This window comes from Dromiciops gliroides, chromosome 4 (genome assembly GCF_019393635.1).
Source record: "Dromiciops gliroides isolate mDroGli1 chromosome 4, mDroGli1.pri, whole genome shotgun sequence".
Lineage (NCBI taxonomy): Eukaryota > Metazoa > Chordata > Mammalia > Microbiotheria > Microbiotheriidae > Dromiciops > Dromiciops gliroides.
The window spans coordinates 98395264-98413489 of record NC_057864.1 but is presented as its reverse complement, the minus strand read 5'-3'; the positions used below and the strand labels follow the sequence as shown (position 1 = coordinate 98413489).

The 18226-nt window shown below is 38.0% G+C and overlaps 1 protein-coding gene across 4 annotated transcripts in view; it reads right to left on the bottom strand.

Annotated features, from left to right (window-relative positions):
- The window catches only part of CAMSAP2 (calmodulin regulated spectrin associated protein family member 2), a 134666-nt gene that overhangs the window by 15843 nt on the left and 100597 nt on the right, over positions 1-18226 (bottom strand). For all 4 annotated transcript variants that reach the window (XM_044000349.1, XM_044000350.1, XM_044000351.1 and 1 more), the window contains 5 exons: positions 14300-14393; positions 10369-10462; positions 5477-5550; positions 5098-5167; positions 2581-4801 (listed from right to left, as the gene is read on the bottom strand). In XM_044000349.1, the coding sequence (XP_043856284.1) occupies positions 2581-4801; positions 5098-5167; positions 5477-5550; positions 10369-10462; positions 14300-14393 (2553 nt within the window). The remainder of the gene's footprint in view (positions 1-2580; positions 4802-5097; positions 5168-5476; positions 5551-10368; positions 10463-14299; positions 14394-18226) is intronic.

The window sequence follows — 18226 nt, the reverse complement described above, 5'->3', positions numbered from 1 at the left end:
TATAAAAGCATGTCCAGTAATACTGAATTTCAAAATAGTTCTTTTGTTCATAGGGTCACAGATTTATAACTAGAAGGGCCCACTAAGGTGATCTAGTCCATCTTCCTCTTTTAGGAGAAACTGAGGCTCAGAAAAGTTAAATAACTCATTGGTGGTAATGTAGCCACAAAGATGACAGACATGAGACTAGAACCCATGCAATACATAGTATTTTTTTTTTTGCAGGGCAATGGGGGTTAAGTGGCTTGCCCAGGGTCACACAGCTAGTAAGTGTTAACTGTCAGAGGCCGGATTTGAACACAGTTTCTCTTGAATCCATGGCCAATGTTTTACCCACTGCACCACCTAGCTGCACCCCCCTTTTTAAAATTTTTTTGTGAGGCAATTGGGGTTAAGTGACTTGCCCAGGGTCACACAGCTAGTAAGTGTCAAGTGTCTGAGGCCAAATTTGAACTCAGGTCCTCCTGACTCCAGGGCCAGTGCTCTATCCACTGTTCCACCTAGCTGCCCCTGCATGCATAGTATTTTAATGTATGCAGATATTGGGTACTATTAAAGACTCAATTTATGAAAGTACAAGTACAAAAAATTATTTACAGCAGCTCTTTTAGTGGCAACAAAGAACTGAAGATGGAGGGGATTGTCCATCAATTGGGGAATGTCTGAACAAGCTGTGGTATATGATTGTGATGGAATTTTACTATAAGAAATGAAATGTCAAATATTCTCAGAAAAACCTGGAAAGACTTACATGAACTGATGCAAAGTGAGAAGAGCAGAACCAGGAGAACCCTGTGTACACATTAACAGCAATACTGTATGATGATCAACTGTGAATAACTTAGCTATTCTCAACAATAAAATGATCCAAGACAATTCCAAAGGGCTTATGATGAAAAGTCCTATCTATCTTCAGAGAAAGAATTGATGAAGTCAGATGCAGATCAAAGCATACTTTTTTTGAGGGGTGGGGGCGCACACTTCTGTTTGCTTTCACATGACTAATATGGAAATGTATTTTACATAAACTGCACACATATGTATAAACTCAGGTACTCCTGAATCCAGGGCTGGTGCTCTATCTACTGCGCCACCTAGCTGCCCCCTATTGCTTGCCTTTTTAATGTGTGGGAAGGGGAGGGAGAGAATTTGGAACTCAAAATGTTAAAAAATGAATGATGAAAATTGTTTTTACATGTAATTGGGGAAAACAATTAAAAAAAACAAAAGTATAAGTACAATGAATTCATTGAAATTATTTAACATTATCCTGAAATATGAAGTAATCAGGCAATAATATATTTACAAGCTAAAAATGTAACATCATTGGGGAAAATGGGAAAGATATGGACTAGGTGAGAATAGTTAAAGGGGCTTAGAACTGAATGATCGAATCCAATGTTGATTAATAGGTAAAGTTTAAGAGTGATAAGTAGGTAGTATTACACCCAGGCTAAAACAAACAAACAAACAAGCAAACAAACAAACAAACAAACAAACAAACAAACAAACAAACAAACAGACAGACAGACAGCAGCTTCCTAGTGCAGGACTGGGGTGTCCACAGAGGCAAGGCTATGGCAAGAGAGCTGTTCAGGTGACAAGGCTCCGTGTTCTCTCAAGTACAGCACGACATCCTTGTGTGTATGTGGTGGCTCAAACACTAATGCAGACTTAGGCAACTGTAACAACCTTAACATATCAAAGGGCAGAGGGGCAGTATTTTTGTGTTATTGGGGGGGGGGGGAGGGCGCGCGCGACACTGGACAACTCTGTTCTGTTCTGGGAATGATGGTCTGTGCCAAGTCCCCCTAGGTTCTTGAGAGGCCTGCTTGACTCTCCCTTCTACACGCCTTCACCTAGATGGTCAATGCAGGGCTGCCCTCTGCTGGTCAGATTAGGAATATATTCTACAATATAGGCCAGAAGAAGACATCTATTTTAGATTTCCAAGGTAAACCATGATTTGCTGAATATTCCCTTCCTCACTCCAATTACAAATTGCCATTTTCCATATGCCTTAATACATTATGAAAATGGCAGGCTTTATATAGTCCTATTAATTAATTAATCATAAAGTTAAAAAAATATGTAACTGGGGCAGCTAGATGGCGCAGTGGATAGGGCACCGGCCTTGGAGTCAGGAGTACCTGGGTTCAGATCTGGCCTCAGACACTTAACACTTACTAGCTGTGTGGCCCTGGGCAAGTCACGTAACCCCAATTGCCTCACTAAAAAAAAAAAAAAAGTAACTGCATATACTGTCAAAGTTGATGAGTTATTAGTTTTGCTGGATGATTCTTTTTCCTTTTTTCTTAAATTCTCCATTACAAAGGATGGCTGAGTAGAAAAAGGGGAAGGATATATTTGGAAATTAAAGTGATATATCTCAACTATCTTACCCTTCACTCTTCTCATGGAGATTACTGCATGTTTGAACATTACAACTTCCATTGATCAACCAGGAATCACAGTATCAAACACCAATAAATGTATAATGATAGGCTGATAAAAAGTCAACTTGGAATAAAAGCAAACGTACATTATTTAGCAGATGTCAGCACAACTTAAATTATATACCTTAAAAAAGAATCCACAGCATACTTTCTGGTCATCATCAAACTGTTCTTTGTCACTTTCTCCTTCATATTTTTCAAGAGACACATCAGCCTTATCAGGTGGTTTCAAGTCTGAGAGGGAAACTTCAATTAAATTAGCACTTTTAGGAGCTGGAGCAGGGGCTAGTAAAGTAGAAGTCTGAGGCGGTATGGTGGGTTGATTCATTTGATCTTCATTTGGTGTAAGACATACAGTCTCTGTAATGGGTTGTGACAATACTTCAGACACTGTTGACTCCACAGGTTTGAGCTCCTTTTCCTCTAGTTTGTGAACACGCTGTTCCAAAGTGCCCTTGGATTCCGCTTCCTCCTTAACTTCTTCTGTAGATTTTGCTTCCTTTAGCTGAGGTTCACACACGTGCTCTTCATCATCTCCAAAACATACGAAAGACCTAGTCTGAATGGGAACTTGACTTGGTGAGAACCTCCTCAACCGAGGAAGGCTATCTACAGACCTAGGGGGCGTTAAGGTGCGATTTAAAGGTGTTATTTTGAGTTCATTTGGTCTAGGAGTCCTTTGAATTTTAACTGGGAAGGAGGAGGTCTTCCTGTTAGAAGACTGTGGAGATGGATGAGTGGGACGAGGGGGGTCTGAAGAGAATGGCACAATTGGCGATGACAGTCCTGTTTGCCTGGAGGATTTAAAATCTCGAATCTGTTTTTGTGGAGAAGGTTGTGGAGGTGAAATCACCCAAGCCTGCTGCTCCCTCATCTGCATTAACATCTCTTGTTGCAATGACAAACGCTGCATTTCTTGTTGTAGAAAATGAAGAGATGAATTTAGCTTTTCAATGGATTTTGTATATTCTAAAATTTCTCCTTCATTTAAAGTCTCTTCAGAGGGGCTTGCCAAGTTCCAATGCTTTTCAGGATCTCCAGGTGTGGTTGGAGACTTCAACCATTTGCCTTGAGAGTTCTCAACACTGTCTTTCATTACTTCTGTGGCAGATTTATTAATCCGTACATCTGCTTTCTGGGATTCTCTTTCCTTTGTTCGATCAGTGTAGACTTTCTCATCCTCAGCACCAGCTGCTTCTTCTCGAAGAGGGGATATTCCATCTCCTTTCTTTTTTACCACAGTGAGGAAGGCTGTTCTGCCCATTTTCTGTCTCTGCTTAGTGAAAGCTGCTTCCATTTTCTTCTTCTGTGCTTCTATAGCTCTCCTCTTTTCCTCTAGTTTCATCCTTAGATGGACCATTTCAGAAGCCAGTAACTGAGTTGTATCTCTTCCTTGGGGAAGAGCTGCTTCTTCAGGGATCTGGGCCCAAGAAACAACATGAGGAATATTGAGTTCAGAGCCTTCTGGTGTAGTTTTCTGAGAACTGCTTCCACTACTTCTGCCATCTGTGTGATTCAGTTTTCTGAACTTCTGCTCAGCAAAGCTTGTCATCTTAACTCCTGAGCTAGAAGAAGCACTGCTGCCTGGCTGAGACCTGGTGCTCATGGTACTTGGACAAGGACTTAAAGCTTCTCTGTGGTTGCTGATGCGCGTATCATAATCCTGAACAAATTTAGACGGTTCTTCCATGTCTGAGTCCATACTAACAGTGTAATCTCTCAAAGAAGAATCTTCGTCCATTGTTTCTGGAATATCCTCTGAAGGAACATGAATTCCAGTATCCACCTCTGTATTATCAGTCACAGGACTCAGAGCTCCTTTTGTGTCAGTCATAATGTCAGGACTAGATGGAGTTAGTTTGAAATCTGAATTGAGGAGAGTCATTTCCTGGCTATGAAGAAAGAACCCGTTTGTGATTTGGTCTGATTGAGGAGTACAGGGAGATTTGTCAGTATCATGAATTATTTGTAAGGCTTCTTCAATGCTTGGTGTTTCAATCTGGTTGCCAAACTCATCTAGAAGTACCCTATTTTGCAAAGCTCCATTTGGAAGCTTAAAATGAATATTTTCATTAGAATTTATTTCAATCGTACTATGGGGTACACAAGATGTGAGGTCACTTTGAGAGTCTATATTATTTTCTTCTTCAATGCTTTCAGTCTCCTCTTCTCCATTCACTGGCTTGAAGGACAAATTTTTCCTAATGTGTTTAGGCATACGATTGTTGTTTAGTGTAAGACCTTCATTACTAAGAGACCGAGTGATCCCTCTGTTTGGAGTAGATCTCTGGACACTATTTTCTTTATCAAAAGAAATATCAAATGAAACTCCATGCACTGATGATCTTTAAAAAGAAAAAAAAAGAGATAACATATTTAGATAATTCAAGAAAAGAACAGCTTTAAATATAATAAAATAATTTGGGATGAACCAAAGGGAGAAAACATTTTCTTCTTTCTACCTACTTATAATTATGGAGATCTCATGGAATATGTCAGGAGATAGAACCTACCCAACAAGTTTCTAAATTTAACCATATTTAAATCCCTTAAACAACTACATGCCTGCTCTGACACTTCCCTTAGTTTAGGGACTTAATACAAAGTTGGATTAAGTAATTTGGTTAACAGATTTATTTACCTTTTCTCTTTGGGCCATGTCCCTATGAAGCCATCAACATAAGACATAGATGTAGACCTTCTAATTCCTCCTTTAAATGCAAAACAGAAACATTTTATCACAAGAAAACATTTTTTTTTCTTTAAGAGAATAAGAATTTTTATAAACCTAAGTATTAGCATTACAAAAAGCAAGGTAACAATGTGGAGAACCACAGATTTTCTAATAGAAAAAGTAAATCGAACATGAGCTATTTAATCCAGTTAGATTAGCCACTATTTCAGGAAAAAGAATGACCATTCCTATTTATTTATAAATGCTTATTTCTGGCAATTTTTTCAAAACCAAAACAAATAAATGTAAAATTTAAGTAAAACTCATCATTCCTTCACTTTTTTACCTGAATCAGATGGTGGCTTCGGGTATCGATGTCTAGCAGGCAGATGATGAGGTTGGGAAAATGTAGCACCTTCCCTAAAAACAAACCAATGTATTATTACCACATTTTGTTACACAAAAAATTCTGTGTACTATGGTTAGACATATAAACAATCTCACCACCTCTCATTCTATATTATGAAGATTAAGAAGTAGAAACTTTATACAGTTTTCAAACCCCAAACCTATTAATCTACAGGAAAACAATAATTGTGATTATATGTGAGTGAGGCAGGTAGTAGCACAGTGGATAGAAAACTGAATTTGGGAGTCAGGAAAACCTGAGTTCAAATTCTGTCTCAGACATTTACTAGCTAATCTGATGGGTGTGAGGTGATACCTCAGAACTGTTTAATTTAAATTTCTTTAGTTATTAGTGATTTTGAACATTTTTTAATATGGCTATTGACAGCTTAGACTTCTTCTAAAAACTACTTAGTTCCTTTGACCATTTATCAATTGAGGAATAGTTCTCTTTTCTTGAAAATCTGACTTAATTCCCCATGACCTTTTTTTTTGGGGGGGGGGAGGGAAGAGAAAGAGAATCAGGCTTAAGTGACCTGTCATGTCACACATCTATATCTGTAGTATCTGAGGTCAGCTTTGAACTTGGGTCCTCCTGATTCCAAGGTTAGTGCTCTATCTACTATACTACCTAGTTACCCCAGGTTCTCTATACTTCTGAGAAATGAGACTTTTATCAGAGATAGAAGACTGTTGCAAAGATTAGTAAATTCGTATTAAAAGAATATGACATAAGCAAACTTTCTTGTACAAAATGACAAACACAGTAAATAATCTGATACATAATCATACATGTATAACCCATATCTGATTGTTTGCTGCCTCAGGGAGGGGGGGAGGGGAGGGAGGGAAAGAGGGATAAAAATTGGAACCCAAAACTATAAATAAAAATTTGTTTTTTACCAAAAAAAAAAGAACTATGATACAAACAATATCTTCAACAAGGAGAACTCAACTGAATGGATTCACTTATCATCTTTAAGCAATCACCAAACATTTGAACCTATGCATATGCACGCTTACCCCAAAAGAGAAGCTGATTTAGTTTTAGTAAAATGTACCTCTGGAACAACAAAAAAGTTTTGTGGGTTTGAAAAAAAATTATACAAGTAGAGAGTTTGAGGGCATTCTATTTAGAACAGAACTTCTTGATAGTAACTTTTAAAAAATTGAGTAGAAAAGGACAAAGAGTAAGTTGTGCTCCAGTGGAATTAGTACCTGATCAGGAACCAGAGACCCTGGTGTGGAATCCTAGCTCTGCCACTTACCACTAGTGTGATTTTGGACAAGTCCCTTAATACCTCTGGGCCTCGATTTCCTAACATATAAAAAGAAAGGGCCATCTAGTATAATCAATGGTCAGTAGCTCTTCTAGCTCTGGAAGGCTAAACCTGTGATACAAAATACTGTCATTGGCTCTATTTCCCTCTTAATTTTTTCTATTCCTGAAATTCTAAAATCAGAACCAACATGGATAGATGCATGGATGGGTACAATATCTTATTTAAACTCTCCAAATATAGTAAGATGTTTGTTTATATAGTACAGTATGGTTTACAAAGGGCTTTCACAATAAGTACCATCCCATTTTTTTTGGTGAGGCAATTGGGGTTAAGTGACTTGCCTAGGATCACACAGCTAGTAAGTGTCAAGGGTCTGAGTCTGGATTTGAACTCAAGTCCTCCTGAATCCAGGGCTGGTGCTCTATCTATCCACTGCGCCACCTAGCTGCCCCCTCATCCCAATTTCATAAGCTGAGAAAATGGATGCTCTGAGAAGTTAGTAAATTCACAATCATCCAATTATTACATATCAGAGGTGGCACTGGAAGTTTCCTGATTCCAAATCCAATATTCTTTACCACTAGACCATACTACATCTCTCAAGCAAAATTTCATCCCCCTGCCCACCCCAGGTATAATAAAAGCAGAATATAGATGGATTCTCAGTCAATTCTTACTTATCTACAACAATGGGAACAATAAGTTAAATATTAAAAACCATTACCATTCAAGGTAATTTAAATTTGTATTCAGAATGCATTTCTATATGCAATTAACTCTTTATTATCAGTTCTAATAAGAGATAATTCATGTAAATGAAAACAATGAACTATTAAAATCATCTATATGGATCTGCAATTTGTTTTTGCACATATATTTCAATATATGTTTCTCACATCCTAGGAATTTAAAACATAGCAAGCATAATGATGATACCACACCTGGAAGACCTGGGTACCAGTAAAAGTAAGTAGCACCCTGCTCTCCAATTCATGATGGGGAAGGGAAACACATCTTAATGAGTGCACTGACATCTGGCCTAAGTCAGCCTATCTTTCTTTCAAAGTTTTAAGCATGCCTGAGCCACACATTTATTGGGTGGAAAAGGGGGAAATTAGTATTTCTTTTTTTTCCTGATGTGATGAAATAATGGGATTTAGCAGATACTCAAAGACCCACCTGGAAATTAATCTAAACTGATTGAATCAAGTGAGAGTGATTGACTGCTGATTAGCCTACTTCAAAGTTAACTGGATTGTAATCACACCTGGTTAGCCCTTAATAGATTTGGAGGATGCCAACCAATCAGCTTGAAGCAGTGTGTAAGGACCGCCTCTGTTCCAGACCTATAAAAAGCTTGCACAATCAGCTTGCTGAAGAGTTCCTGATTAAAGCAGGCTCATGGAGGAGGACTTCAGGAAGAACCCAACCAGGCTGGAACTCTAGGCTAGGTAGGACTTTTTTTTTTAACTTCTTGTGAATACCTCTAGGCTTTAATAAATGTTTAATGCCCAAAGGCTGGTGCTGAAGCTTCTGATTTAAGGCGACCACAATTTAGATTTTAAACATTACACTGATGAGTGACCACAGGTTGGGGCTAAGGGAAATAATGACCTTAGTGATTCACTTGAAACACATTCCTTCCAGTTTCTTTTGGGCTATGTATGGATTGCATAACTATTAAAGAGTCATCAGAATGTTCCTGTATATGCTCTATACTGCTGGGCCTGCTTGCTCTTTTCATCCCTCCAAAATTACTCTTTGTCACTCATTCAGTTTTTATAAGAAGATCAGCTTACAAACCTAGATGTGGAAGGGACCTCAATCTCATCCAACACCCTCATTTTTTTTTTTTTTGGCAGGGCAATGAGGGTTAAGTGACTTGCCCAGGGTCACACAGCTAGTAAGTGTCAAGTGTCTGAGGCCGGATTTGAACTCAGGTACTCCTGACTCCAGGGCCGGTGCTTTACCACTGTGCTATCTAGCTGCCCCCAACACCCTCATTTTACAGATAAGGAAACTGAGGCCTGAGGAGCTTGAGTGACTTGTCCAAGACTACAGGTACACAGGTAGCTACAGAATGGAGATAGTAACTTTCTCTTTAAAAACCATGCCAAAGGGGCAGCTAGGTGGCGCAGTGGATAGAGCACCAGTCCTGGATTCAGGAGGACCTGAGTTCAAATCCAGCCTCAGACACTTGACACTTACTAGCTGTGTGACCCTGGGCAGGTCACTTAACCCCAATTGCCTCACCAATAAAAAACAAAAACAACAACAAAAAAACCATGCCAAGGTAGCTAGATGGCGCAATGGATAATGCACTGGCCCTGGAGCCAAAAGGACCTGAGTTCAAATCCGGCCTCAGACCCTTGACACTTACTAGCTGTGTGACCCTAGGCAAGTCACTTACCCCTCATTGCCCCACCAAAAAACAAACAAAAAAAACCCACTATGCCAAGAACTATGGCTTTAATATACTAGGTCTAACCCTGCACATTTACGTAACTTTGCTTACCTTAATTTTAGCCAAGAAGAAAGGGGCTATAAGTTTTAATTATAATATTTCATACCTAAATAATGTTCTTTGAGTTCCTTAGCTAAAAGGTATAAAAAGCATAGATGTTCTAAAACATAAAATAAATTAAACAGGCATGATTCGGCCTCTGGAAAATGCGAATAAAGAAATAGAAAACAGAGAAAAATACATCTATTTCAAATTTTTTAAAGTTATAAAAATAAACTTTAGATTTTAATAAATAGATATTAAAAGTTGTTTACAGAATCTGTTGCAGAAACATACAACAAAATTAGTTCCTTGTACTTTGTGCAGGGTTTAGAAGCCAGAATAACTGCATGTTAAACGGTAGGGAAATGGTTTTAATCAGGTCAAAATTTTCCTTTTCTTTAAATTTAGATTTCCTGATTATAAGAACTAAAACAAAATAACACTACAAAATGTAGATAGCACAATTAAGGGACTATAATGTTGTTGAGATCTATTAGCAACTATACATATTTTTTTAAATGTAAAAATAAATGTCTCAAAGATTAAAGCTCACATTTTATATACTTGGGGGGGGGCAGGGCAATGAGGGTCACGTGACTTGCCCAGGGTCACACAGCTAGTTAAGTGTCAAATGTCTGAGGCTGGATTTGAACTCAGGTCCTCCTGAATCCAAGGCCAGTGCTTTATCCACTGTGCCACCTAGCTGCCCCTTATTTTGTTTTTTGTTTTTAACAGATTTGTTCTGCAGAGTATGAGAGTTAATTTATTTGCTCTAACAAATCTTGCAAATTGAGTGCTATAAAAGTTCAGTTTTGAGATGGTTGTTAGGATTTCAGAGCACACTTTTTAACAGAAATAATGTAGCTCAAAGAATACTTTATTTGGATAAAGGTGCTAAAGCCTATTTAAAGATGGTTTTTAAGGTTTACGAAAATCCCTATAAGATTATTATAATCTCTTGCTTATCTTTAAAGATAATTAGAATTTGCTACAGTTTCATTAGTAAATGCTGCTAGAATGGTGATAGATCACTATTACTACCTTGTGGGGAAGTCAGAACTGCATGAACCATCTGTAAAGTTTCTTTTGGCGGCATTCAAGACTGGAACAGAAGGCATGTCTTTCAGAGGTTCAGCTAGAAAAGAAGATGAAAGCGTTAAGTTACAATTTTCTTTGGTTGATATTTTAATATTTCCAACATTAAATAAATTTAGAACTCAAATAATATGATTTAAAGTCTAAAAGATCAATTTCACTCAAACCAGCATAAATGTGGTAGGTAACATGAGAAAAATGTTCTTTAGAAATGTGAATTGAACCAGAAAGGGAACAAAATTCTACTTCGTCCCTAGCAGTTGGTCAGTTAGCCAACTCCCATTTATTAAGCACCTACTATATTGCAGGCACTCTGCTCCTTACAGAAAATACAAAGGAAGGTAAAAATTAGTTCTAGCTCAATGAGCTTACAGTCTGATGGGGGAGATGTGTGGAGGGCGGGTTATCTCAAAAGTCAGGTGCTAAAATGAGGAGAATTAGGAAAGACTTTCTGCAGAAGATGGGACTTGAGCTGAGATATGCAGGAAGCAAGAGAGGACAGGAGGTGAAGAGGAAGAGGGAGAGCAGTGCAGGATTGGGGGGCAGCCAGAGAAAATGTTTAGAATCAGGAGGTGGAGGATCTTAGTCAGGAAAAAGTAGAGGCCTGTGTCACTGGATCAAATAATACATGGAGGGGAGTAAGGTGTAAAAAGACTGGAAAGGTAGGAAGGGGTCTGGTTAAGAAAGGCTTTACAAGTCAAAAAGAAGAGTTTCTATCTGACAAGATGTGATAGAGAACCACTGAAATTTACTGAATAGGGAGGAAGAGAAGGGGAAAACAGCCAGCCTTGCATATTAGGAAAGTCAATCTGACATCTGAGTGGAAGATGGGCTGGATTGGGGAGAGACTTAAGGCAGGCAGATGAACCAGCATGCCGCTGCAATAGCCCAATAGCCCAGGCATGAGGTGATAAAGGCCTGCACCAAGGTGGTTACAGTGTCAAGAGGAGAGAGAAGGGGGCATAAGAGAGATGTTACAAAGGAGGAAACAACAGGACTTAACCATTGATTGCACATGACGAGTAAGAGAGAGTGAGGCATCAAGGATGACATCCCCAGCACTGGCAATGCCTAAAAAAATTCTTTGATCTAGGAAATATGTCTGCAGAAGACAGAAAGAATCCTAAACAAATTGATGGCTAGTTAGTCTACTAGTGACTGGCTGACTAAACTGAAATCTCCAGCACTGTCTCATTTCACCTTCAGTAGGAGGGAGTAGAGTCAGGAAGGAAAGTTTCCTTGGGGTTGAATGTGCACAGTGGCAAAAATGATAGACATCAGGATAGGGCACTTGAAACTGTCATTTTTTAAGGTTTCGCTTAAGTTTCAATTTCTAGCCTTCCATTACTTTTCCCCTTATCAAATCCTAAACTGTACAAACTGGACCTGAGGGATAAGAGAACACTGATACCAGAGAAGGGCTGAAAGTCTGTGTAGGTTTGGGGAATTGTATATATTAAGGAAAGGTTTTAAGAGGATAAGAATAGTAATCATTAAAGAGTGCTGTCTTCTTATTGCTCCAGTTTTTCCTTATGTGTTAAAAGGAAAAATCTTAAAAATCTTAACTCTTTCTAAGCAATTCCCAAAGTGTTCCAGATTTCTATAATTATGTTGTAAAACTTGTCTAAAAAAGTCAAGTTATAACTGGACTATTCCTACATAAGATTAGAATAAAAGCAAATAGAGATATTTTAAAACTAATGGAAACTTGGTATTTTATTTAGCCCAAATTTCCATAGAATTTTAACCAGATGTGGATATCTTCATTTCTTTACCTTATACACAGTATTAGAGGAAGTATGGTATTCTTCCTATACAGTAATTAAACAAGGATCTCCTCTCACCCAACCAAGAGAGAACATTTCACTGAAAAGGAAATTCAAATATGTCCAGGTTAAGCTTCTGTAAATAATTAATGAAGAAGGTTTGGGTTGTTTCTTTTCATAATCATTTAATTTTTGTAACTATTGAAATGAATGTATCTTGATATTTTAAAGTGAAGGCTTTAAACGGTATATTCTTATAGATGATCTACTGAAAATTGGTCCTTAAATAAAACAACTGAATATGGGTATTCAATACTATAGTCACCAATATGCAAGCAACAAAAAACTTATAAAACAAGGAGAAATGTGGCACAGATTACTTTAATTTAATGTACTCATTTATGGAATTAAGACTACCTATCAAATCATAAAAGGGCTACTACTACATCAGTGGAAGAGGTGTCCACACTGATGAAACCACACATCTCTTATGAATACAATTTAGTTCACAGGTACAGTGATCCTTTGCTTCTCATTTTTTGCTTAATACAACATGACCTGTAGCTAACAAAAAGCTCCCCCAAATATGAAATACACAATTTTCCCAATACTGCAAATGGGGAGAATCCACCGGCAGAAGGGACAATTTGCCTCTGTTGCTTGCCTGAAGAAAGCCTATTAGGGTAACTAGGTGCTGCTACAGATAAAGCGATGGACCTGGAGTTAGGAGACCTGAAGTCAAATTGGGCCTCTGACACTTCTTAGTTGTTCAATCCTGGTCAAAGATACTTAACCTATGTCTGCCTCAGTTTCCTCATCTGTAAGAAGAGGTTTTTTTTTTCCTCCCAGGATTATCGTGGAGATCAAATGAGATCATATTTGTAAAGCACTATGCAAACTGTGAAGTGCTACAAACATGCGAGCTATTATTATGGTTATAAGGAGGTGGGGGGAGGATAGAGATTTGTCTATTTTGCTATTGTGCTAGGTACAAAGGGGGAGGGGTCTGTGGTATTGGTAAGGACATCCTAAAGAGGCAGAGCCAAGTGACAACTTGATTGGAGGAGATAAGAGAAAGAGCAGGACAAACAGAGAGAGATGCACACATGGTGAAACCTATTGTTACTTAAAAATTAGAAAGTTAAAGAAGAAACAAGTCCTTGAAGAAAACATTTTTCCCTCCAAAACCATATTTCAATTTTATAATGGAAGTCAAAGAGAATTTATTTTTCCTATATCAAATTTTGTTTTAGAGATAACATTTCCGGAACACCTCCAGGAATATCCCTTTGCTTTGTACTTCTATGTATACTTGTAAGTAAAAGCTCCTTCACTTCTGTTACTGTTTTCTCTTGATAAAATGAGAAATTTGTAGGGTGCTTAAACACATGCCTGTCATATAGTAGGCTCTTAATAAATGCTTATTTCCTCTCAAAAGCCCTGAAATCAGTGTAACATATTACTTTAAAAAATTCACAAAATCCGGGGCAGCTAGGATAGAGCACCAGCCCTGGAGTCAGGAGTACCTGAGTTCAAATCCGGCCTCAGACATTTAACACTTACTAGCTGTGTGACCCTGGGCAAGTCACTTAACCCCAATTGCCTCACTTAAAAAAAAAATCACAAAATCTGTTAGGCTTTAATGTTTGAATTACTCTTAAACAAAGTTTAGCTATCAAGTAAAAAAATAATTTTTGTGGATTTTGATTGTTTTAGCACTAAAGTGCTCAAAATCTAATTTGGCGGTGGGAGAAGGGCTTGAGGGTATAACAGAAAATTGGGCAGGGAGTATGGAATCAGGTAAATATAGAGCTAAAAGTAACTCAATGCCAAGGCTGCAAATTAGAGCCATCAGAGGTTTTGTGACCTTCCATTATAAGTCCTTCTCCAATGTCTCTGTGCCGTTTCCATTGCCCTACCCATAGCAAGCAGCACCTTGGACCCTCACACAGAAGGGACAGTTTTTCAGCATCCTAAGAACTGATTCATGGTTTTCTAAATGCCACAGGCTTGCCTTTTAAAAGGGCAGGCAAAGGGTGCTTATAAATTTTCTTCTGTTTTTGTTTTGCACGGGCTCACAAAAAATGTAACATTTTTGTATTTGTCTTTACCTTGTGAGTGATTGACAACCCGAGGCTGTACAAACGATGGCTTCACAACTTCAAACCACCAGAACAGCTCTGCCATGAACACTAAATAATTATTCTGTAAGAAGGTTAAGAAAATTAACACAAAATCCCAATGAAACAAAATGTGATCCTATGTGGGGAAACAAGATATGGAATTAAATCTGAAAGTTATAAATATATCAGCTCTGCTCCTGACTTCGTGGACTTTCCTTGGGTACTCTGGGTTCTAAACAAACACTGGAGAGAGAATTTTAGGAATGATCCTTAGTTCTGCTGAAATGTACAAAATACAATTCATTATGTATCTAATTTATTTTTTAAATAAGATTAGCATTAAGTTTGGTATACCAATAACACAATCTTGCTATTTTCTTTTACTTATCTAAAAATACCACCTTTAATTTTTTTTTTTGCAAATATTTATCATACTTAAAGACCTAAGCCCTCAAAAGCATATATTACTTCAAAAGTCCACATCAAAAAACACCACAGCATAAAAACTGGGAACACAAAGATGAATTTGAACTTAAGTAGTCCTCCCCCACCCCCCTCATCACATATGAACTTGCTATCCTATAAACTCACCACGATACCAAACACAAATCAATGACCTTCCACATGAATTTAACCTCCCATTCAAGCTTTTCAGTTAACGGGCATAATAGTCTTCTTTGCAAGTTACACACACCCTTTCGGTGCCCTGGGTAGTTTTCTAAGACTGTCTCAGAACACCGAACTTCAAAGTGCAGACCCTCTCCCTAACACTAATAAACTCATATCCAGTCAGCTACCAGGTTCTGTCAGTATGTCCTTCTAAATATATTTCTCACATCCTCATTTCTATAGTCACAATCACAGAAGTTTAGAGAAAGACGATATTCTATAACATCTAGACCACACCCACTTTTTACAGATGAGGACATTAAGCATGAGAACTTAATAATGAAGATGATGATGATAACTCCCATCTATATAGGAGGCAGCTAGGTGGCTCAGTGAATAAAGAGCTAGGCCTGAAGTCAGGAAGACTTGAATTCAAATCCAGCTTCAAATACTTACTAGCTAAGTGACCCTGGGCACATCACTTAACCTCTATTTGCCTTGATTCACTGGAAAAGGAAATGGAAAACCACTCCAGCATCTTTGCCAAGAAAACCCCATAATACACAAAGAGTTGGAAATGACTGAATGGCAACATATAATTCTTTAAGGCTTACAAAATACTTTCCTCATAACCTGAGGTAAATAATGCAAAAAATTTAATACCCCCATTTTAGAGATGAGGAAACAGGATCAGAGAGGTGAAATGACTTGCCACTGTTATAGCCCAAGGTTCAGTGTGTCTATGATTTCAAACCCTATTTCTAAATTGGATCACCTTTTTAATGGATTACAAGTGTTAATAAGACTTTTCCTACTTTTAGTGTGTCTATCTTTTAAAATATCTTGAATACCCAACTGCCAGATTAATCTTCCTTAAATACTATTTTAGGCATCCATTCAAACAACATTTATTGAGCACTGGATATATCTAAGAAAACATGCTCAGGGAAGTAGGGTTACAAAGATGAAGAGCTTATGGAGACAGGATAAATTTTAAAAGAATTATAGTATCAGGTAAAATGTGACATGATGCAAGGTATGTGCTACAGAAGTGCAGGTAAGCCAGATATTAGCAAAAGCTTAATGGAGGAAATGGTTTATGAGTGGGAGTCATTTCCAAATCAGCTGTCTTTGAACAATCAAGAGACCATCAGCTTATTTTAACAGATAAAATCTGATTCTAAACCAAGAAAATACCATCCAGTAACTACTGATTCCTTTACCACTTCTAAATCTGAGTATAATTTACAAACATCAATGGATGAAGCATGAAAAAGTTATCAGGCTTTTGTAAATGTTATTTTACAACAGGCCACATCTTTACAGTCCCACAAATAACTGAAAGGTGCAAAAAATCCAAATTCCACTGTCCTTATCTATTGACTATAAAACATTCTGATTCAGTATAGCAAAATAATCCCTTATGGTTTTGTTCCCACAAGGCATCTCCTATATAGATTACAACCCTCTTTGAAAGCTATAACAATAGAGATAACACTAGTTGTCCCTGATCAATAATATCAGTAGAGGCATAAAAGAGTGAGCAACATGTTTGTCACTGTCATGGTGAATACACGGTAGAATTCAAATGGAAGACCACAAAATGTACTGGATATAACTACAATAAGTATATGATTACTGACTGTTGATTGTATCAAAAAATTCAGAGCCTCCTAAATGAGATCATGAAAAGATCATCCATATAGGAAAAACCAATCAGATCAAGAACACCCATTGTTCTGATTATGACAGACATGCCCAACCTACAGAACAAACCTGATTCGAAATTTCTCCCTGGAACACATACCAACATTCAGAGATGTTGCATGACTATGAGTAATGGAATACCATTGTTTGAAGAATTCGAAGTTAAAAGTCACTCAAAGAACAATGGAGAAATGCTTGGTGTATATGAGAAGGCTGCAACACATCACCAATGAAAAGCTACCTAAGTAAGGCAACTTAAATGATGTTACCGGGGAAATATGCCTGGAAAAGGAGATAGGGGAGTTATATAAAGAAGGGAAGGCATAACAACGAATAACCTGGGTGGGTGCTCCAGTGGTACAAACACAATTTCAAGAGAACTAGAGAAGATCTTCAGTCTGCTGGGTGGAGCCTGTGACAGATTTGTAGGATGATACAGATTAACTGTTGCACAGGATAAGAAAGTATGAATGAGTTAGAATTTGCACAAATGAAGGAAATACACCACTGAGGTCACTGATACATTATCAAAGTCACAAGAAGGTTGAAGAAAGAACAAAGGTAAAAATCAATACCAATCTGATCTTGTCAGATGAAAAGATAGTACTACATGCAATCAACAACAACAACCAGACACATTCGAACAAATTATTGGACCTAAAAATGGGAATGAATTGATTTATTCCCATTTTCCTACTATATGGGAGATGCTGGTGATACAAAAATCATGAAACCTACTGGATCCCTTTGTGTCAAGATAATGGAATGTGGTAGATAAGGGCATTTAGCAGACATTCAAAGGCCCACCTGGAGATTAATCTAGACTAATTGAATTAACTGAGAGTGATTGACTGCTGATTGGCCTACTTCAAGATAACTAGATTGTAAGCACATTTGGCAAGCCCTTAAGAAGGTATTGTCCTCAGAAGCTAAAAACTTTGAACTTAACTTGAGACCACCTTCAAGTCCAGTGAACCAATGGATTTGTTTTTGTGGGGCTATGGGGGTTGTGACTTGCCCAGGGTCACACAGCTAGTAAGTGTCAAGTGTCAAGAGGCCAGATTTGAACTCAGGTCCTCCTGATTCCAGGGCCGGTGCTCTATCCACTGTTACCACCTAGCTGCCCTGAGCCAATGGATTTGAATGACGCTAGCCAATCAGCTTGAAGAACCTCCCATTTCTGGGAGGAGGACATGAAGGAGGAAGTTGATACTGGCGGGGGACCTCTTCCTCTTGGGTTCAAGACATCAGTGTGGGGGCAGAACTTCAAGTGGATGATTAGGAAGGCTAGGATTTCCATGCTGTAAGACACTTGATCTCAATCTTTCTCTCTCTTTACTATCTTATATCTTTTAATAAACCCTTAAAAGCCTAAACTCTTGGTGAATTTATCAGTGATTTTAGCCAGTTTCCCCCCAAAACTGGAGGGACAGATTAGAACTCACATTTAGAATTTTAAAATATACACCTTACAAATTTATGTCACATAATCTCAACTGGGCACTCACTGAAGCAAGACAGTCCTATTAAACCTTCCTAAATCCCACTTCCCAATGGAGTTTTCCAAATCTTTTCATCCCTCTTCAGTCCTCCCATAGA